The 23802-nt window shown below is 40.1% G+C and overlaps 1 protein-coding gene across 1 annotated transcript in view; it reads left to right on the forward strand.

Moving 5' to 3' along the window:
* The window catches only part of LOC145405765 (uncharacterized), a 2040591-nt gene that overhangs the window by 212618 nt on the left and 1804171 nt on the right, over window positions 1-23802 (forward strand). Inside the window, exons 2-3 of the mRNA XM_080276996.1 lie at window positions 21216-21343; window positions 21419-21664. Of these exons, the coding sequence (XP_080133122.1) occupies window positions 21216-21343; window positions 21419-21664 (374 nt within the window). The remainder of the gene's footprint in view (window positions 1-21215; window positions 21344-21418; window positions 21665-23802) is intronic.

The following is a 23802-nucleotide window of genomic DNA, read 5'->3' on the forward strand; positions in this document are numbered from 1 at the left end:
TCTGAAACAAAGCCATCTTGTGTGTCTGACTCTACTTGATAAGTCATTTCTGAATAATGACAGTCCTTTGCATACGGTACTAAATTTCCACCACCCTTTTAGCAAATCCCCGTGACCAAATATTCATTAATTTTTCAAAATCAAGCCTTTGCTCATGCCATATATAATACATAATTCTCTAGGTGTGTTATTCCGTCAGTCAGGAAATTCTGGAATATAGAGTACAATAGCATTCAAAATTGTGGTGAGTGCACTTTTGTTTGGTCGGTAATTATTTCTTTGCTAGGTGTGCCCCCCACTGGGACCTCTTGGGGCATACAGTCTATTTATAGGCTCTTCAATGAGGTTCACACTTAAAGTCAAATTATAATAAAAATAAAACAACAGCAACAACAATAATGGTAATATAATATAACTAGTTACCTATTCTTATTGTGCAGCCACAGGAAGGAAGCTTCGCCATTAATATTTATGGTACATACGGTATGTGTAATATAAACAAGATCTGAAGGCCCTAAGGTAGTTTCTTGTGTGCCACCAACGAGAGATCTGAAGAGAAAGGTGTCGAAGAACGCATGTGTAAATTTTACGTTTGTCTCAATAACTGGCTAACTGTATGCTTCACTAACTATATTCCTTTCAGATCATAAGAGGGACCAGAACTATATATCTGGAAATTTACAGCTTTAAAGCTTTAGTCGTTTTCTCTAAAATGTGCTGCAAAGAAAAAAAAAAAAAATTGGGAAGATTTGGATTCGGTACTTTCCACGACTAAATGGCAAAATATTGAGCCAAAATTATTCAGCAAACATTTTTATCACAGAACTCTCAACTAAATAGCTGTAGGTATCTCAGTTAGTTTCTGTAATACTTCAAACTCAAATATGATATTTTTAGAATAAAAATGAGTATTTCACCTTCAAAAATACGTCAAGGTCGTTTATAGCCTATTTGGCACAAGGACTTGGATTACCCAGGGGTACCTCCATATGTAATATCATCAAGATCGAAGAAAAAATAAGTGCAAAGAAAAATAATAGTAATACTGACGAAAACAAGAAACTTCGCCATTTAGGCTACATGGCGAAGCTCACAGTAATAAAACTGACGAAAACTAGAACCTTCGCCATTTATATGGCAAAACTTACGGTAATAATAATACTGATGAAAACAAGAAGCTTTGCCATTTATATGGCGAAGCTTAATAACAATAATAAGCCCTCTAGTCTAGAGGACAACAGACACCCGTGTGATGATCATCGGCTATTCATTATACGACCAACCGTCTCCTGAAATTGCCGCCTTGATTAGGTCATCTCTGTTATTACTTGCAAATTCGCTGACGAAGCCCTTAATTCCTTTCCCCCTTCTACATCATCATGCATCCCACCACACTTCTCCCGTCTGACCCATCACACCCATTTCACTCCAGTAAATTCAATCGCTTCCTTACACCTTCTTTCGTTTTTTTTTTCTTTTCTAATTTCTGTTTTTCTCCTTTTTTCTCACTCTTTCTTCGATTCTCTTTCATCAGAATTTATGATTCCCGCTGCTTCCACCTCGCTGCAGCCTTATATTCCTTTTCTTATCGTTGTCCCCTCCTTCTCCCTCTCATGTTTTCTTACCCATATTTCGTTCAGTATCATTTCCTTTATGTTCCTCTCTCTCTCTCTCTCTCTCTCTCTCTCTCTCTCTCTCTCTCTCTCTCTCTCTCTCTCATGGATGTTTATGTTCGAGCCTACGCATGTTTGATATTTTTTCTTATAATTCACATTATTATCTATTTTCACATCCCTTGTCACTCAAACATCATTAGCTTCACTACTGACATATGTATACGCAACTGAAAATAGCATTCATAGCCGCTCGACCGTCGGGACTGAGCGTTCGATCACATCCAATGACCATTGATGGATGTCAGGAAGGGCATCAGGTAGCAAATTATTTCTTTTTCCAACATTTCCAACATATATAAAGTCCTCTAAATTGGAGCAAAAGACTTAGCACACAAAGGAAGGAGTGTATGGTTTAAAACAGCATCATAAATGGTAATTCTAACACTTTTTTGGACTAATAATAATCCAATAATTTGTAATTTCACATATTCCACTTTTTCATACCGTTCAATGCATCTATTTTCTATTTTTTTACTTAATGCGCATTTTCTTCTGCAACTTTCTACTGTGGTAACCTGCTAAGTCACCTTTCCACTCGACCCGCAGTCCGTCCCATTACTCATTTTCTACCTCATTTCCCTTCCACTCGTTTCCCCTCCTCACCTACCTCAATCCCTCGCTTTCTCAGCCGTTTCCTCCCTTCACCCCTCCACCCCCAACCCATCCCCGTCTTGTCCTCTCCTTCGCTTCACCTTCCCTCCTAGTCACCAGAATTGAAGGCTCACGGTTCAGTGGTCGACCAGATGAGGGGTGGATGGCAGAGAGTGGTATGTTGTGATGTGCTGGTCGTGTGGTGATCGGGTATGGTGTGTGGTGGTGCTGTGCTGAATTAATGATGGTGGGTTGTGGTTTAATGAATTGTAGTGTGGTGCTGTATACTGTGATGTCGGGTTGTTGTGTGGTGTGTTGTATTGTGTTGTGCTGATCTTGTGTGTTGCATTGTGTTCCGTTCTGGAGTGGTTTGATGACATGATCTTGTAATGTGGTGTGCTGTGATGATGTTCTTTGGTATGTTGTGATCATGTGTTCAGGTACTGACGATGCGCTTTGGCGAATTTTGTAGAGATATGCTGTGGTGCGTTGTAGTGTACTGTAGTGATATGTGCTGAGGTGTTTTGCGGTGATGCGCTGACCCCGTGGTGACTTACTGATGATCTCGTCGTGGTATGATGTGTTTTATTGTGCAGGCCTTGTAGTGATGTGCATAGTATGTTGTGAACTGTGTGTGTGTGTGTGTGTGTGTGTGTGTGTGTGTGTGTGTGTGTGTGTGTGTGTGTGTGTGTGTGCATCCGGCCAGTATCTTTACATTACTGAGGTTCCGAACTATTTAACCACGATCAGTTCATTTCATTACTACAGATTTGTTGGGTAAAGTCACATTAGGTTTCGGCGCAGTTTCTAGACAGTGCAAAGAAACAACTGATCCAGCTGTTCAAGGAGGGAGGAATGCGTACAGGTGTGGTTGGAAGTCTGAAGATTATTTTTACTTCGAGCCTCCGGACATGCTTAGAGTGTAAAGTATTTAGTGAGGTGTGGATGTCAGCAAGCAGCTATTTTTATGACCAATGATCGCATACTTTATTGCTCCTTGTATGAGAGAGAGAGAGAGAGAGAGAGAGAGAGAGAGAGAGAGAGAGAGAGAGAGAGAGAGAGTGTGTGTGTGTGTGTGTGTGTGTGTGTGTGTGTGTGTGTGTGTGTAACAAGGTTTGAAAAGTCATGATGAGTAGGCTAATTAGAATGACAAGAATGCTACAAGGAGCTTTTTCTGACAAAATAAAGACGTGTAGGAGGAACCACAACATTGAATTAGTACTGGGTGACTGAAATAAAAGCCTATAATGCAGATGAAAGCCCAGGGACATAATATTACGGTGTCAAGAAGCAACTCTATTACAAGACCAAAGTTCGCATGGGAGGAATGGCTATGAAGTGGGTGGTGAAACAAGTGTATATACGATTCAATCTGAGTGCAGAAGGAAATGTGATAGGCTTAGAACACTGGCGTATAATTAGTATAAATGAATGTCTAAATAAGTGAGGTATGGGAAGGAGGAAAGTAAAAGAGCAACAAAAGGAATGGACGAATAAACTTTGCATCTGATTACAAATGGCATTGGTAGCACTTTTTTCTAACTTTGCAATTAATATATGGAAGGGTCTGCATCCTACTGGCATGAAGACAAAAATTCGGTGTGCAGTTAAACCTAAAACTTAAGGCATTTATGCATATAAATAGATACGTAGATAGAGAGATACTGATAAATAGATGTAGACAGATAGATAAGTAAATAGAGACATATACTGTGTCGTCTGCGTGTGCATGTACGTGTGTGAGTACGTATGTATGTGCGTGTGGAGAGAGAGAGAGAGAGAGAGTTAAAAACATACCGGTAATATGCTTATCAGAATCAGCGTTACACACACACACACACACACACACACACACACTCAGCAATTGTTTCTGACAGGTCTTGAGTATGAAGAAGCATGGTTCTTCAGTCATGTTTGTGTCTGGGTTTTCATTCAGTGTTAGATTATACATTTCGCTTTTCATCCTTGTATGTATATATGACCTGAAATGCTGGACCTATCTGCTACAGTACATAGAAATAATGTTCTTTAGGGCACGATAGGAGTCGACTTTGCTTCAAGGTTGTTCTGTGTGATAACAGTATCTACAAGAATTTTCTGCAGGTAAAAACTGCTTTATGAATGGAGGTAACAATCCTTCATCACTTTCAATCTCTTTGCACACTTGGCAACGGCCTGCAGAAAGGTGAGATTGAATTTACGACGTGTGATATCTGAAATCATGGTAGTCGTTCCTTCTTCACACTGCATAAAAGATGATGCTATCAGATTTACACCTACTTGATTCTGGTCATGAACTTTGAATGGATGTGTGTGTGTGTGTGTGTGTGTGTGTGTGTGTGTGTGTGTGTGTAAGTATTCCGTGTTTAACGTTAATGATTCTATGTTTGGAGAGCTTGTCATGTGCAGTCATGAATGATAGCTATCCTACCTCTCTAACAAAGTTGAAATAAGCTGTGTACTGTAGACAAACGATTGTTAAAATCTTATATTATCCCAGCCGAAATGTTTCGTGCAGTACTGAAGATGTCAATACATTGGGAAGAATAATAAGTTCCTCTATGTCTGTGACGTCACCACAGTTCACATCAGGACAAGTGATACGAGAGAAAAGCATTAGTGTGACACTCGGACAGGTCCTTCCTTGTATTAACGCCGTGTCTCTCGTACACCTGAGTGAAAAATCTTTGTGTCTTAGCAGTGGCAACTGTTGTGAAAAGATGCAAGAATATCCATGTTCACATATAGTGTGACCCCTTATCCATTGGGCTATGGAGTTGATAAACGGGACTCCAGGCATTTTATCCTCCGGTAATAAAGACTCCTCTCCGGCAAAACGGTGCACTTCTATATCCAATCTCTTTACTGGTTTGTCCACCTGTTTAGGCGTACATTCGATAAAGAAAATGTTCGGACGTTTTGAAACTGGACGAAACATTTTAAAATATCCACCACTAGCGTCACATGTATATGTTTGCTATTTTTATGAATGAAGCTTAAAGAAGAAACTTTACGTGTCATACTATGAGATACTCGTACATTATTCATTCAAAAAATGCCTAATGAAACACCGTGACCAGCAACAACGCTCGCTGTGAAACCACTTAACACTTCGCGTCGGATACTTTATTGACAGTGTACATTAAGTGCAATTTTTTATCTGTGGTGTATATACGGGTGCGGTCAGGAATATCTGCATCCAGCTGAAGCTGTGATCAGTCATGAAATCCATCACTGAAATGACAGTTGTTTATTATATATACCGGTATTTTTTCTAACCTGAAGAGTTACATTTAACCTTCATTACTCTAGCGAGCTCATCTGCACTTGAAGGGAGTCTTCTAGCAGCAGCAAGAATTTACATAAAAAAGTTACAGGAATGAAGAAATTAAGAGTTAAGAAGGCTCAGGCAATCATATGCCTGTTTCACTGTGCTCCTCAGTTCTTCCTTTTGATTCTCCATCTTAAAACATGAATTATACCCCACATCCTATGACTGTGTTCATCCTAAGGATGCAACAGTTTTTATTCGACTTGCATCCTCCTCATCTACCACACCATGTACAATCGACGTCAAAGGTTTTGTCGTCACTCCCACATCTCTCCACTTGGTCTTTGAAAAATTAGTGATTCACTGCAATGATATTCGGAGTCTATCGTGCGAAATACAGTACAGGCGTCAATACTTCTAAAGCCGACTGTACCAGATGAGAGTTCCATTCGATTTAAATAAGCAATGCACAGCTCCGATATTTGTGTATAATAATAATTTCTCTTACCAATTCACGCACGAAGTCCTTATCCAATGAATATTTAATACTGCTCTTATCCAAGTGTATAACTCTCTATTCGAGGGGACAAGTGTGCGGACATTTTTTTTTTTTTTTAACAAAGAGTCGTTGTGAAGATTCCAAGAACAGATAATAAAAGCATCTTAAGCTCGTAAAATACAATATTGGTACTTCCCTGTAACTCACGAGTCAGTGGCATAATTTTCATGAAGATCACGTAATTACCAAACCGGGAACTGAACCCAGGTCTCGCATGTGACAGCCATGTAGCCTAGCATTTACAGATCACACAGAGTTTACTTAAACACTGTACCAGTATAGATTTTTACTGTTTTGCTTTAATCTTTCACAATGGCCATACCGTCCTACCAACAGAGTGTATTTTCACGGGATACACTTTTCCGAGAAATTTGACGAAGTTTATACCGACAAAACTGACCCACATAGCAACGCTCGCCTTTATGGGGGATACATTTCATGTCCCGTGCCACCATACACGTACTACCAGCCCATCCTGCACACATAGCTCTGACCACCTCATCCATCTCCCTTCCCTCCTCCCGCCTGATGAATTTCTTAGAGAAATAGTCAGTCTTACTTGCCAATCTACAATGCCCACCTACACAGAATATATTTCCTCTGTCTTGCCACACCTCCTGCCACCATCGCAACCCATCCCACCAGCTCCTTTATTTCCTCTTCTCAGTTATTCTCTGACGTGGTAAAGATCATAACAATGGCTGCTGCGGCTACAGCCAGAGCTATTGTATCTATAGTTATCATTCTATTTTCTAGATCCACTCTGTAGACCCATGCATAGGTTTACGCAGCACATCATTACAATGACATATTTACTTTATTCCTGCTACATCGAGACAACATTTTGCACCCCGGGATAGAATTTCCGAACCTCAAGGACAAGATATAGCCTTAACTAACCCCTTCGCTGCCAGCTGAATATCATCATGTGGAAGCAACAACAAACGAGAGAAATGCGTAATCATATTGAGGGAGATAAAGAAAATTACAAAGCAACGCGAATGCACATGTAACAGATGCCACAATAATAGTGAAGTGCAAGTTATTCACATTCCTGTTTTCCTGGAATATGAGAACTGTAGAGAGTCGGCGAGAGTGCTGGTAAAGTTATTTTTTATTTATTTTTTTTTTTCTAACTACTGTACAGTACCTTTCGATGACTGCACATAATAATGAGTGACCCAGTTCACACCCAGTGTGAAAACAGCATTAACACCATGGCAAGGTAATCGGCTTCGCTACAACAGTAATACCTAAGGGCACGGAGTCAATCCCTTCAGCCCGAGTCTATATTTTTTTATTCTTTTTACCTCCAGACACTATTCTTCAAATCAAGGGAAACCTTTTATAATGGAAAGGCTAATGAAGGCTGTATCTAACAACTCTAGTTCGGAATTTCTCATGAACCGAACAGTATCGTCTGGAAGTCGTATGAACAAATTAAGTACGGCAAGTCGACACCGTATTGAGTGGGTTGACAAGGCTTTAAATGCGGCGAGAATCAATATTACGAGTATATGACAACTGCAGCCCAAGTATTACCGTATACAGTATTTTCATTTTTATTTTTTTTTCCTAATTCGGGAATTACGTCGTCAGTACTACTCCGCAATTAACCCTGCCAACAGTATGAACGAAGTTAACCTAAATTTGTCTAACTTTCCTCTGTCGGGCTTTCATAAACAAGAAGAGACTTCACAGACCTGCGGTGAAACTATGCATCAGCTGATGTAACAGCTGACATGTCAAATCAACTCAAAATTTCAAGCTGAGCAACTTCGTATTTCATAATAATGTAGCTAAAATGCCTCCTTATAGCCGAAACTGAAAATCGCCTATTAGTCAGCTGATGCGTCAGCTGACGCAAGAGCTGACATGTTAAATCAACTCAATATTTCAAGCTGAAGAACTTTGTATCTAATAAGAAAATCGCTCAGAGCATTCCAAGAGCAGTGATTTGAATTTTCCTTGTAGGAGAAAAAAAAAAATGAAAATCCCATTAGTAACCTGATGCGTCGGATGACACAATATTTAACAAGTAAAATCAACTCAAAATTTCAGGCTAAGCAACTTTTAGTTTCACAGGAAAATCGCTCAGAGCTCTTCAAGAGCAGATATTCGAACTTTCGTTGAAAGAGGAAAAAAAAAAAAATCTCCCAGGTGTTCCACTTATAGACCTGTCCGCTTCCGCAGATAAAAAAGCACCGAACATAATACACGCTCTTCTACAACCAAGGGCCTGCCAAACTTTACGCTTTTAACATTAACTTGACCTTAAACTGCCATTTCTCCATTATGAATGCCGAGTTGTAACAATAGATTAACACACTTGATTATGACTCTAACCGCAAAGAATTATGTAAAGGATGTAGAGCCGTTAGTATTCCGCCAATGAGCAACGTGAAATATGCTACAAATGGACGGAAAACTGGACCAAGTTAAGGTGAAAAGAGTTTAGTGAATGGTCCTTAATTTGACACAAGCCAGGGTCTGATGAGAAATTGTGAAGTGTCTACCCATTTCCCACTTCATGAAGCTTCATCCTTTGACTGCTTAGAATTCTTTCCATTGAGCAAAATTGCATGTGTTGGTCTATATGCAATTTCCAAATGTACCAAAAACAGTGAAAGGATTACTCAGTGTGTAGTAAGTGGAGCCTTTGACCGTTAGAATTTCTCAGTTGAATAAAATCATCTAGTATAAGGATATAAATAGAAAGATGGACAGATAGACAGAGAGATTGACAGTAGATAGAGACAGATTGGTAGATCGATACACACAGATCGACAGCTGATCCAGAGTATCATCTGTATTACAAAATCAGTTCGAAAGCAGACAGTCTAGCAAATTCATTCCAGGGGTATGGAGCGGTACCCGTTCTGGGAGTGAGAGTAATTGCTCAGCAGAAATAAGTTGGCAAAAGAGGGAAAAGACTAATAAAACCTTGCAAATGGTCAGTAATTTGTTTTGATGACATGCTGATTGTAGCATCTAATAAATGAAATACAAACTCGAGGTTGTTATCTAGAATGTTCATCTCGATCGGTGCACCTCATCAAACAGGGAAGGAGGGGCCATTAGGCTCAAACGTGGAAGATTTTTTTGTACTACTTCGGAAAATAATGATGGGGGATAAGTGCAGGTGTAAGAATACATGCGTGAGAAAATATTTAGTTTACGACGCAGAGAAAATGATAACAGAGGAGTAACCAAAAATTCTGCTTAATACAATCGAAAATGGACACAGAACTTTGTAAATTATAATGGAAAAAAGGTAAGGGTGGCTACCTAAACCAATTAAACATATGTATTCAGCAGATTAACTCAATTCCTTATTTAGCATAACTTATTTCAGATTCCTAGCAAACAAACACACACACACACACACTGAACTGGAAGAACTGATGGCTATAAGGAAACAAAATGTATGCACGAAACTTAAATGTCGCCGAAAGCAGATAACGGATGTAACAAGGAGACCAAATCGCAAAAGTTAATGACTAGTGTAAAGGGGTGTTTTCAGAAACTAAAATTGTATCAGGGGAAAAAAAATTAGTTAATATAAACAATGTGACACTGAATTACACTGTATTTGCAGATAGCAGTTACGGACATATACATGACTGGGTTTTCCAGCTGGTAAATATCTGTTTTATAATGCTGAGAGGGATGGGAGGGGATCAAGGTACACAAATTAAAGCTCTGACTTATGATTCTGCTGGGATTCTCTCGAATTAGTCACTACTACGTGGAATGATCAGTAAAAAGTATATTGCGGTTCTACAATTTGCATGCTACACCCTTCGTGGAGGAGAGGAGCTTAAAAAAAAAAAAAAAAAAACATGAATACATGATTAATCAGTAGTTTTAATTGCACTGGGACAGAAGCTACATCAAATGATTGATGAGCTGCGCGGACTTAACTGGGAAGTAGACATAAAATGAATATAATGAAAAATAAGTTTAGTATACCAGGTATAAAAATTGCATTCACTTTACTCCAACTTGACCTAAAATTGTCATGTCTCTACCTTGGATACAGAGCTGTAGCAATAGGTTAACACGAGGTGGTCTGGAAAAGATGTAGAGCTGTAATACTGTCATCCTCAGTCTAAGGTCTGTCAAATACGCTGGGAAAAAAAAAAAAAAAAAAATCTGCCAGTTCCAGCAATACAGTGTATGTCATCAAGTGCTACACTGTTCTGAGGAACACTTACGTTAACATATAGTTAAGGCAGCTGCAGTTCATAACAACAAAACAGAGTAAACCTCTAATGGGAGAAAATGCCTTTATACGTAAAAAATGAAAATTACATTATCAATATCCTCCCTGTCCTTCATGGTTCAAAAACTCGCAGTCTGTTGAAGTCCTCAGAATGGAAACATAGGGTTGATGATGCAGTAATGAATGCTAATGTTAGATATTACGAGAACGCGAAGAAAGTGGTTTGGAAAAATTGGTATATGTATTCAAAGTAATAATTACACACACACACACACACACACACACACACACACCTAGGCTGATAATACTTTTCGCAGAGCACGTAACAGAGAGAAAATTACGTTAACAAATGCAACCAAGATGTAACAAGAGAGAAAATGAACAGAGGTCAAAGTGGGGTGATGTAAACCACAAATGTTGTATCAAAGAGTTCGATGGAAGAGGATGTCAACCAACATACAGTGAAGAGAGGTGGGAAAGGGCATCGATATCGATTCTCATAACTGATGATGATGGTGATGTATTATAGTAGAGCGTACGTTAAGGTATAAGAGTGTATTGTAAATAATTTGATATAATTTTGCGATTTGCTCTTTTGGAAACAGTTTCCTTTATAACAGCCAGTTTGCAGTCTTCTTTATGTAGTGTTCACGTAAAAAAAAAAAAAAAATTGTTCACTGGTAGTTTGCAGTACCGTTACTGTATTATATGAGGTACTGTACACGGTCAGAAACTCACGAATTCGCTGTAACGTAAAGTTATTCACTGCGCCTCCATCACCATTTGTCAGATATTAATGAACACACACACACACACACACACAAATCTGTACGATAATCAGTCTCATTTTTATAATGACCTACCTTTGCACTGGTTACCAACATACCCTGGTATCAATAAGAAAAATAACTTATAAAACAACCTCAGTTATGAAAACAGAACACTCACCAATCCTGGAGCAGTAACGAGGGACTTTCAAAGGGGTGGCTGGGTTGCTGTTATGGGGCTGGCCTATTGGTAATCCAGCTCGTCATGGCTGCATTGACCTCTGCAACTACTGTTCCTATGTTGCTAATTACTTCCCTTAAATATGGATTATGAGGTACAGGATATGTTCCTTCAGTACAGTGATAGCTCGTTGCTTCTCAGATGCTAGTTGAACCGGTTTCTGATTTTTGACTAGAAGTAGTACCGCAAACAAGTCGAAAATGCTACGCTGATGCGTTGAGACCTTTCCTTCTGCAGCCCATGGCTGAACACTTATCAAGCTCAGTACGAACCTGTCACTTACTAAGCTGTGCTCAGAAAGACCGAGCGGTACGCATCACACACAAAACTGAGTACTCATCACTGTCATCGATGGCCTTCCTTAAGCTTTGCCACTCACAGTCCTTTCTACGCGCGGCCATTCTCGTTTCAACACACTGCACGTACTCCATTACTGTACATGACCAGCAAGACACGCTTTCTGTTTATATTAACCAGCACGGCTAAGGGATCAAAAGAATTAAACTTGACCGTTGGTTTTTCTCGCACAGTACAAATTTTTTCTTTGTGTCAAAACTCTAATACTCCACGCCAAGTGTACTGTGTACTTCTTCGTCTGGCCACCCTGTGCTGCCGGGAAGATGGCTATATTCCGCCTCCGATAACAATCACACACCTTCTGATCACTGTCACGGTCATTTCCACTCACATAAACACTGAATAATCCCGGAAGATCGTGGGGAAATTAAACAACTTCGATTTAAACCCCCGTGCCGCATGCTTGCGACAGAGATTAAACGTCACTGAGGACAGGGGGTGGGGGTGGCAGAGGGGGTCGAGGGGCAATGCTTTTTTAACTGGATGATAGAAAAGACTACCGCGGCCAATAGAAAATGGATCGCCAAAATACGGGTTGGCACCTTTGTGGCGCGTCCCTCTCGCCCTCTATTGCGGATACGCATTACCTCTTTTTATGGGTAACTAACATAATTACTTCTTGGTTAGCTAATATAAATATTGCACAGTAAAAAGACTATATTTATTATTATTTTTATCCTGATATGTACCGGTAGTAATGTTTGTCAGTTATCCTTAGAAATTTTCTCCCATTATATGGTCAGGAACAGCAGTACATTCATTGTTCCCCTCATCATATTACGTACGAGCAATTTCACCTCTTTTTTTTTTTTTTTCCTTCTTCCAGTCTGATTTATCCTTTATATGTCTGTTGAATAGGAGTATGTATATTGTTTCTATCGTCCTGATGTTATGTAGTAGACATTAATCTCTTCTTTCTCCGTTTTTTTTTTTTTTCTTATCCCCTATATAGTACAGTAACAGGAGTAAGTTTGTTTCATCCTGATGCTGTGTAGTAGATATTTTCAGTTCTTTATTTCTTTAGTAATTTGTTTTCTCCATTATCTATTCGTCTCATTAGTTTATATCATCAATGATGAAACCAGCAATAACATCGACATATTTGTTCAAACTTCAACAATTTACAGTATATTAAGCAAGCAGATTAATATGCATGTTTTCTGTCCATTTTAATTAGCGCGCCTAAGGCATCAAAAGTTGCATTGAACTTACACTTGACTGTTGGCTTTTCGCTTGTTGGACTTCTGATAATAATTTTCATTTAGTATAAATAAGGCTTTATCTAATTAATAAAGTCAAGATAAGATGTGTGTGTGTGTGTGTGTGTGTGTGTGTGTGTGTGTGTGTGTGTGTGTGTGTGTTTCTTTCACGAGAGCGGTAATAGATATATTGACCTAAATCTTTTTGTATTAGGTCGATGTAAGTCCAAGGAGTGTCAGAAAATTACTAAACAAAAATTTTGGGACGATTGTGCGCGACGAGATGGTGCAAAGTCGGAAATCGCGGCAAGCGAAAATAAGCGATAATCATTTTTTTTTTACTTTGTGGTCAGAAATGGTCATTGTGGGTTCAGTAACTGTAGGGAAACATTTTGTTATGGAAAGGCAAATTTTTGCGGGCAAGTACTAGTTTATTATATGGTGTACCATAAACAAGTGTCACTTGTTCATGGCGTCATATTATGTAAGGTCAGGTCACAGTTAGGTGTGAACAGGTTATATTAAAGCCCAAGTCACTGGATTAATCTATGCTACGCTAATTAGCATATGTATTTATCACTTCCTTATTTTCCAGATATGGGTTTCTAGGAAACCATATGTGAAATTTCATTTCTGTTAAAACCATAGGGCTTCAAAGATAAAAGTGTCTATGTTTATCAGCCACATTCCATGATTACAGTACAGTCGATTGTGGATATGTGGCTACACATATGATCAACAAATTCACGTAACATCTTCCATTACATCGTCCACGACATTTCTGCATAGGATATGATATGTATGCCTTATTCAAGTGTACAGAAATGCAACGCAGTATGAGAGTTTATACTGGCATGACCTTCTTGAAACAAGAAATTTGTTTAATGGGGATAATTATCTTGAGGTACAATACATGTTACTGTAAAATTATTTCTGTTCATGTCTCTAACTTACTTTAAGCCCAAGTAAACCATGGCTAATGCTACGTGAAATAGTCCAGATCATCCTTGTACTGTACATATAACTCCCTCCCTTATTTATTCCAGGGTGATAGGTACGACGAAAGAGATAACAGAAGGGAATAGGAAACTCGATCCAGAGAATCCTCAGTTCAGTTACATCTCAACTGTCCTTTAATACCATCATTTTGTCACTGTCACTTGTCATCTGCACTCTGATATCTGAAGGATATCACATACAGAACTAGCGTGGTGGTTTTACTGAATTTGTGTGACGTTTCGGAGGGGCCACAAAAAGAGCAGCAAATTATGACAATTTTTATTTTTTTAATTTAATGTAACCAATATTCGGCAATTTTAATCGGATTAGAAGAGACCTCTAATGGAAGTGTTGAAGCAGTTTCTGTAAGCCACAACATTATAATGACGTCTTCAATGTTTATGCTGGCTGCTTCCAGACGACTTTATTCAGCTTACGAGAGACCTCTGGCTGAAGAGGTCGAAGCAACTTTCAACAGCCCTATCAGTGCGATGAGATCTTGAAGGGAGAAAAAAAAAAAAAAAAAAGTTCTAGGTAACGCCAGGTAATTAACTTTAGCTTAGGAGAGATCTAGCTGACTGAAGATGTTAACGAAACTGAAATCTTGTTAACGTTACAGACAATAGCAGGGATCAAACCCGCCATACCGCTGCCAATCCATGGCGCTGGGATCTGGACTCATCTTGCAAATTTTATTTATATGGAATAACAGCTGTAATTATACGACTTAAGAGTAAGGTTGGATGTGATATTCTTTCTTTCTCTCTTTATTTATTTGTGTATTTGATGAAATGTGGAATATCTTTTTCCATCAAACCAGAGCTTTTTAGGAGTTCATATTTCAGGTTTTCCAGTGGCGATGACTTTCGCCTGGCTTTAGTCATATCACTAGTAGAGCGGTCTTCCCAAGGTTAATGGGATGTGTCGCCAAAAGGTATGATGTTACACTGTATACATCAATACTCATGACTCATTAAGTCAAACCAGAATTGCAGTATTTTATAATAATTTTCACAGAATGCATCCAAACTTATGTGACAAATACTATTACACCTTAAGTGAGGGCCACTTACTTCCTCCTTTCGTCTCCCATCGCAACGTTCACTTGCGCACAGCTTGTCCATAACTTTTCTTAGGACTGGAATGGTATATATATATATATATATATATATATATATATATATATATATATATATATATATATATATATATATATATTATATATATGTATATATATATATATATATATATATATATATATATATATATATATATATATATATATATATATATATATATATATATATATATATATAAAGTGAATTACATTTGTGTCTTTTAAACCTCATACAGCCGAATTTTAAGTCAGTAGAAAAGTTAAGTTAAACATGATGCTGACATTAAGCAGAGAAATATGCCATTTTTAAAGTACATAATTTTCCTGGCCAAGAGAAAACAAACATGGATGGATATGATGTTGTGCTTATACATTCTTAACCTCTGGCGTGAGGATCTCACGTGAGTGTCACTCTAAAGTCCTGGCGCATAATGTTCGCTCTACCCTGCCACCTTCCACGCAGCCAGCTCAGAAAAATCCTTTCTTGGTCATATCGTCTCTCCGCGCTAAGAACTTTTACTTGAGAACTGACGGAGTTCAAAATCATTCCACATATTTCTCGGCGTCCAGTGTTTCCTGAAACATTTTCATTTATATCTTTTTGTTTAATTTTGGGATTATGGAAAAATCTGATTCATCTAAAGCCCCTCAGTCAGAGATGCTGCTCCAGACCTAGCGGTTGAAAAAAAAAATAAAATAAAATAAAAATAAAATAAAATTCATACCATGAAAGGACGAAGAACACATCGAATCATAAATTGTCTTCTTTTAATCAGAGAGCATGAAAAATAATAATGAGCACTCAGCGAGTGCAAAACTTGCTCCTTACAATCCGTCTAAAGGCTGAACTCTTATCTGGCCTTCGACTGATTGTTCTCATAGGCTAATTGAATAGCTTCATCCTTGGCTAAATATCAGCCTTTTCATCAAGTATGGTCCAACCAGACGAAACCTGTTTGAATGGTCATTGCCCTGTGACCTTCAACTTTGGGCTATTGTCTTCAACATCAAACCACTCATCATTGGTTAACCCTCAATCCATCTGCCAAAGTTGGTCCAAACAGAATTTACACCGCCTGAGTTATAGGGCCGAGGATCTGACCATGCCCTTTGACCGTAAACTTTCACCAAATGTTTTTACAGTCGAATCGCTGCATCCCTGCCTGACATTCAGTCTGTCCATTGAGCTTAATTCAAATCGAACAAAATCTCTTTGGGATAACCTTGGCCTATGGCATTTACATTTGACGTATGTGCTCATATCAAATCACTGCATTATTGGCTGATTCCTAACAGTTCCACCAAATTCGGTTCTGAATGAATCAAAACAGCTTGAGTTATACTGTACACACACACACACACACACACACACACACACACACACACACACACACACACACACACCTAGTGAAACAATACATTCCACCGCTACTTACGCGGGTGTAAAAAGACAGAGGGATACAGATGCGCTTATTTACAGTACATCGGTTTTGCTGTGAAAAAATATGCTTATGAAATGATAATACATGGATGGATATGCACCTACGACTGAAGAATGGACCTGTTGATTTGAAAACCTTCATGCACTTCGTGAAATGATTCATCTCTCTCTCTCTCTCTCTCTCTCTCTCTCTCTCTCTCTCTCTCTCTCTCTCTCTCTCTCGTATGTGTGTGTGTGTGTGTGTGTGTGTGTGTGTGTGTGTGTGTGTGTGTGTGTGTGTGTGTGTGTGTGTGTGTGTGTGTGTGTGTGTGTGTAAATTCTCGTCGACAACAGAAACTTACAAAAAAACTCCGGTGGACAGGAGTGATGTCTTGTCCCTGGCCTCGCAAGCACTGGAATTCAAGCAATTGTAGGTTACCTGAAGAACTGAGGCCTTCCTAATGCTCGACAAGGATAGAAGAAGGGATACGGTGGGAGGAGAAGGTAGAGACGACGTAAGGAAGGAAGGAAAAATGTGGGAGAAGGAAAGGGTGGAGAGAAGAGTGAAGAGGGTGTTAATAAGGTAAAGGAGAAGAGGAGATAGGAGAGAGGTTGTTGGGAGAGGAGAATGGAGAGAGGAGATAAGGAGAGGGAAAAGTGAGTGAGAAGAGGAAAGAAGGAGAAAGTAGGAAAGAGAGGGAAATCGTGGTATGAGAAGTGAAAAGGGAAAGTGAGATGACAAGAGATGGAGGGGAAAGGTTGGGAAGAAAGGGGTAAAGTGAGAATGGAACAGAAGGAGACAGGGAGGATGAGGAAGGTGGGAAGAAGATAAGGAAGAAAGACGAGGACGGCTGGAATGGAAGTAAGGGCGAGGGAGGTGGGAGGAGGATATGGGTGAGAAGTAAAGAAAGGGAGAATGTGAAGGGGAGGGGAAGTAAAGAGGGGATGAGAATCTAGAAAGAAAACGTGGCAGAAAGTGGGAAAAGGAAAAGGGAGGGAGGCAGGGAGGGAAAAAAAATGTGAAAATTAGAGGAAGGGAGGGAGAGAAGAACGATACCGGTACTGGCGACAAAAACGTGGTTAATAAGGGTTGGTAAGAAATGCCTGTTTAAAGACGATGTCCATGTGTCGATTAACCTTTTCAGTCCGAGAGAGTCTTCCTATATATCATTTATGTTTTAAATAATAAGCTGAGAGGGGTGAGGAAAGAAAAAAAAAAAAGCGCATCCGTTCACCACGTACCACTTCGGGCAACTTAAACTACAGCACTGTACAATGTCTGTTTAGTTGATTGTATCTGGGTAGCCTGACGTAGTTAAATGTAGCATTTATGAATGAAAATCTTATGAACTGGTGCATCTGTCATGTTGATATCCCCAGAAATCAACTTTAAAATATAAGCACCATCACCCCAACAGTGGGGGTGTGGTAAGTTCAGTTGTCCGCAGTTGTAATATTGCGATCCCTGATTTCTTTACCCTTTTGGCACATGGGGAAGTCGAAACCAGGACTGAAGACAGCCAGGCTAGCGGACACGTATAGTCTTGCAGTCTGATAATGGTTCATGATGACGGAATGACCAACACACATCAAGCCCAGCACTGACACAGACTCCTGCCATATAACCACAGTCATGGAATATGACAAATATTTGTCATGAACTATAACTGGAAAAGGATGAAGGTTCATTATCATTTAATGCACTCATTTAATACTACTCGGTTTCCCATGCATTATGTGAACATGGTTCCTGTTTGAAGAATCTTTTTCAGTGTTCACAGTACTCTCGATGCACCAAGTTAATTTCAAAGCAGTGACTGGTCAGGCACAGTGAGAAGGAATTAAAAGCAGCAAGAAGAATGTATGAATAGTACTGATATATGTATGATGATATATCCTTATATTACTTGAATTAGTTGTTTCAGTGTTGTAGTACTCACAGACTACGAAGCTACTTCGAGAGTACTGTGAACACATTGAAAAAGATTGTTCGAACAGGAACCGTGTTTACATGATGCATGGGAAACCGAAAAACATTCGAAGACTGCAATAAATGATATGAATGTCTTTATCCTTCGTTATATTCCATGACAAATATGTCAGTCGTATTCCATGACTGTGGTTATTTGGTAGGTGTCAGTGACAATGTTGGGCTTGAATGTGTCTGAATCATTCCGTCATCGTGAACCAATATCAGACTGCTAGACTAACCGTGTCAGTTCGCCTGGCTTTCTTCAGCTCTGGCTTTGACTTCCCTTGAGCCAGGGGGGGGTAAAGAAACTTGGGATCTCGATAGTACCTGTCTCCTGCCGGCATATCACTCAGCCGACATAACCGTTCAGCCAGCACGACTGGCAGACGCACACCAGTCGAGTTAACCCAGAATTTTCCGGCATCAACTATTCAGGGACAATTTAGTCGTGTGGTCCTTTTCGGCAACCGTAGATACTACTGTATTAGAGTCATTGTTTTAGGTCATATCGTCCATGCATAATCAAACTTCATTTTTTTCAGCTCTGATTCATGGAAGTAAATTTATGTCCACTTTGTTTAGTTCTGGGCCCCTCAGGTCCATTTAAGAATTTAATATTTACCAAGGCTCAAGACGATTAATTTAGTTCGGACAGATCGGTCAAATTAAATTCGGGACCAATAAGATATATTCAAATTCATCAGTGTCACTTTAAGTCCGGTCAGGTCCATCATATCCATTTTGGCCAAAGTAGGCCATTCCTTGTAACTTTAACGTAATTCAGGACATAGGTCTACTCAGACCCATTCAAATCATTTAAGTACATCCAGATTCTGCACATCCACTCAGCTCACTTAGATTAATTAATGTCCGTCCAAATCTATTTTGATCCAGTCTGAATCATTCAGAGCTCCTGCTTCCACTGGGGCCCAGTCAGATTAATTTAGGTGCAGCCCTTCCTCCAGTTAGCTTACGTCCATTAGTCATTTAGATTATTGTGCTCTGAGCAAAGCCAGCTAGATAAGTTCAGGACTACTTCATTCAGTCTATCTCCTTTCAGATTACTTCAGTACCATTAAGATCAAAACAGATCGATTTAGATCATGCTTATGAAAACATGCGCCAATGTCAGCCCTCTCAGTGTAAGAGTTTTATAGACAGTTTAGTTCAAGATTTTCCGATCCTTTTAAGTCTCTTTAGGGCCATGAGATAGATGCAGGTCAGTACAGATACTTTCATGTTATATCTGTGAAGGCATGTGCCAAAAATCAGCATTATCGTCACAATGGTTAAGATACGTTGATTCAAGTCTTTCTAGCGTGGTTGGTGTAACTGGAGACATACTAACGGGCTGGGTTATGATGGTTCTTGGTGGCGGGCCAAACAAAGCGAGTATTTTGTGTAAATACTGATGTTAAGGTCGGATGGTAATCGAAGCAATCGTTCTTATAATATTCACATCATCAAGGCATAAATGGGTAGGGTGGAAGGACAGGAGTGGGCAGATGAGGTGGAATGGTGGTGGGTGGTGTGGCATGCCGTATGAGGTATACTCTGTGAAGATGAATATTGTATGCAAGCCATGAAGGCGCACATCAGGGGTGGGGGAGCATAAAAATAAATGGGATGGGCAGAGAGGAGAGATTACGAAAGGTTAAGAACGCGATGGGTGGAACAACTACATCCTGTGACAATGAGTATTTTGAGAGGCGACGTTGGTGATATGAAGTTATAAGTCACAGATATCTTTTAGAAATTCAATGTAGGTAAAGTAGAAAAAGGATAGGGTTGAAAGAAATCTGGCGGGACGGGGTGAAATGGTAGGTTTTTTTTTTTTTTTTTTTTTTTTTTTTTTGCGAGGTCGGCCACGAATCATAGATCTTGTGATGATGGTTGGTGTCAGTAAGTGCAAGGCGATAGTTTCACCAATATTTCTGTGAAGAGAAAACCAGGAACCAAGAGAAAGTAAGAACGCGATGTTCTCATATGCGTGACACTTCATAAATCAGGAAAGAACATACTGAGGGAAAATAATTGGAAAAGAGCATTAATTTATGTACTGAATTCTTACAGAAAGTTTTAATGATTGAAATCGACAGCAGGATTTTTTTTTTTTTTTTTTTTTTTTTTTTTTTTATAAATAACGGCCTGAAGTGATGTCCTTTATGTTGTACACCCAAACGAAAAATGCTTCAGTTTGTTACACCGTCAGCAGAAACAGAGTCTGGAATCCACTGCATCTGTCTATATTCCCGTTTTTGGCAACACTGGGAGCGGCCACCATGCGATATTGAGTGTCTATTCGGAGCGGTGTGCCGGGGGAGGGGGAGGGAGTGGAATTGCCCTTCTGTGGATTTATTCAACTTTATTCATATATGCCCGGCAGCCAGACCAAACTCTACCTTCCTCTTCTCCTTTTCAAATTCAGATTTCCATTTCCGTGAATTCTATATAGCGTACTGTTAGTGGATTTCTGCCCATTTTTTACATTTTTCTGAGTTCCATGTTTTTCATCGGCGCTGACCTTTATTAGAGAAAGTTTTACTATGGAAAGATTTTGAACGATTTTTTTTGTTTTTTTTAGGGAAGTTGCGAAGAGTTTTTTGCGTGGATAGGATATATGTCGATTCTTCACATATGCTACACACCCTAATGAAACACATCAGTTATCTCCTCTTGTTCTTTCATGCACTGTGGTTTCTGTTCCTATGTTCTGTGTTAAAATGAACGAGAGAGAGAGAGAGAGAGAGAGAGACTGATAACAATCAGTTAATTACCTGCAGCTTCATAATCGTTACATTATTTACCTTTCTTATTACAGGTGTGACCTACGACGACCTGCCTGACGGGGCGTGTTTTCACCGCCAGCCACTACAGGAGACAAACTACCCACCCACACCCTTACCCACACCCTTACCCACTCCAGCTCCAACACCCATGCCCACACCAGCTCCAACACCCATGCCCACACCTATGCCCACACCAGCTCCCACACCCATCCTCACCAACAAACCCGTCACCCAGCCACGTCACTCACCACGTCAATGTTACACTAATACCTCCAGGCCACACGTCAAGCCCTCCCCTACACCCTTCCCCACTCCCCTGCCTTCCCCCCTACCCACACCCATGCCCACGCCCAAAACCACGCCCGAAGGCACCCCCGACCCCACCCCCGCCCCCACACGCCCCGCCACTCCGGGCATCGTCACGGGTCCCTTCTTGATTCAGCCGCCGCTCACACCTACCTCGCTCGTGGCCATCGTAGAGGTGAGTGTTGATGGAGAGAGAGAGAGAGAGAGAGAGAGTGTGTGTGTGTGTGTGTGTGTGTGTGTGTGTGTGTGTGTGTGTGTGTGTGTGTGTGTGTGTGTGTGTGTGTGTGTGTGTGTGTGTGTGTGTGTGTGTGTGTGTTGTGTTTGTGTGTTTGTGAATAACATACCATACCCTTTTTCTGCATCATATCAACTTCTGATACATAATATTTTAATGATCACTGACAGCTGCAGGTAAGTTTGTCTACTACATACTGTATACTGTATACTTCTTTTCCCATAACTATCCTACTTTACATGACGCTATTGTAGCCCGAGTCTGCGTACATTTCTAGTGTTCTGAACATATAATAATCTGGGCTTAGAGTTATTTCTTCGGTGTGACAAAAGTTCGATTTGCGGAGTACCAAGGAAATCATCAGAGCCCGACCACAGTAGCTGTTGCGTTGTTCACAGCCAAACATGCGATTACATCTTTGTCGTAAGTTTAAATTGTTTTTGTAAGAAGGACTGGGAAGGATGCGTAAAATCTTCCCATGCTTCTTCCTGCAAAAGTCAGTTGTATACGACAGGAAACTGATAGCATTTTTTTTTTTCTTTTTGTAAACCTCAACCCTGTTTTGTTGCCGTCAAAGTGAAAGGAAAAGCGATAAAAGTATAATGTTATTTATATTTTTTAAACTTATTTATTCATGAATTAATTTGGACAACAAGGAAACTGCCAGTGCGTCAGTACTGATTATGTCAGTATTCCCAGAATCTTACCTAAATCTTCTCTGCATGTGTGTGTGTGTGTGTGTGTGTGTGTGTGTGTGTGTGTGTGTGTGTGTGTGTGTGTGTGTGTGTGTGTGTGTGTGTGTGTGTGTGTGTGTGTGTGTGTGTGAGAGAGAGAGAGAGAGAGAGAGACAGAGAGAGAGAGAGAGAGAATAAAGGGAATGAAGCTGATAGAGGTTACCGACCCAGAAGAGGAAACGGAGGGCAAAAACTAAATATAATCTTGCTATTTAGAGAGGCAATGAATATAAACACACAAGAATCAAGACGACACAAATCTCCTATTTATGCCCCTCACTAGCGGGGCGTTACAAGGCGGAGCAGGAGAGAGTGTGAAGAGTCTTGCTGTGGTTTGGAGACCTTATGTATATAGTATCCCAGGCCTTTGGTGCAGGAGAGGGAAGCCTTCATGTGGTGGCACTGATATAACAGGGCGGCTCAACTACCTGATTATGCAAATGTTCATTAACTATTTCCCTGTCTCCCGAAAAGAGGATCCTAGACTGCTACAAAAGGCCGACCTATGCCTGCAGTCCACAGGGTTCACATTTCAGATGGACCTGGAGCCACAACAACAATGGCAGTCCCAGCCAATTTCTGTCAAAAACAGTTAACTATTATCGGAAAATAATAATGTTTTTCAGTTCAATAATCACTCTAGTTTGGGTAAGTCTTTGGTACTTGTATGAATAAAGATAAACATACGAACAAATGTTCTTATCCACAGCTTAAGCATAAGAAAGTTTTTGAATAAGTTCCCTGCTCTGACCAAACCGGGGTTGCAGGGCATGTGGCCGGAGTAACACACATAAGAGGTGGAGTTAAGTGTGCAACTATCTGAGTTGTAATCCACTGAGAGAGAGAGGGGGGGGGGGCTTGTTGTTGTTGTTAAGTAACCCCCGTCTGTCTGGCCCAGCAGACGCATCAACCTCAGGCAATCCTACCCCCTCCCCCCAACCATGGTCGTCCCGTGCAGTGAACCTGTATGTTCCCTTGCGGAGGATAGCTCTCTTGGGGAAAAAGTGTAGAGGTTTGGTTCCTGGATGGACACAGCATTTGCGTCTCTCCACCCAGCTAACATACGCCGCATTTGCGTCTGTCCACCCAGTTAACAAGGGCACCATAGTAGGCTCCACATCACCCCCTTATCTGCCTATATGTTTACCACCAAGCGTTGTAAATTGTTTCCTGGGTTACAGGAAACCCTTAAGCGTGTCACTCAGTGTACGAGTGGAGCCATTTGAAGTGGAAAGAATAATTATAAAAGTGACAGGGAGAATGAGCGAGATAGTAAGAGAAGAGGAGGTTAAAAATGAAGGATAAAGTAGGCAGCACTACATCAAGTGAGTGGATGACAGTCGC

This window comes from Coenobita brevimanus, chromosome 68 (genome assembly GCF_032717465.1).
Source record: "Coenobita brevimanus isolate Jiangsu-jjx chromosome 68, ASM3271746v2, whole genome shotgun sequence".
NCBI lineage: Eukaryota > Metazoa > Arthropoda > Malacostraca > Decapoda > Coenobitidae > Coenobita > Coenobita brevimanus.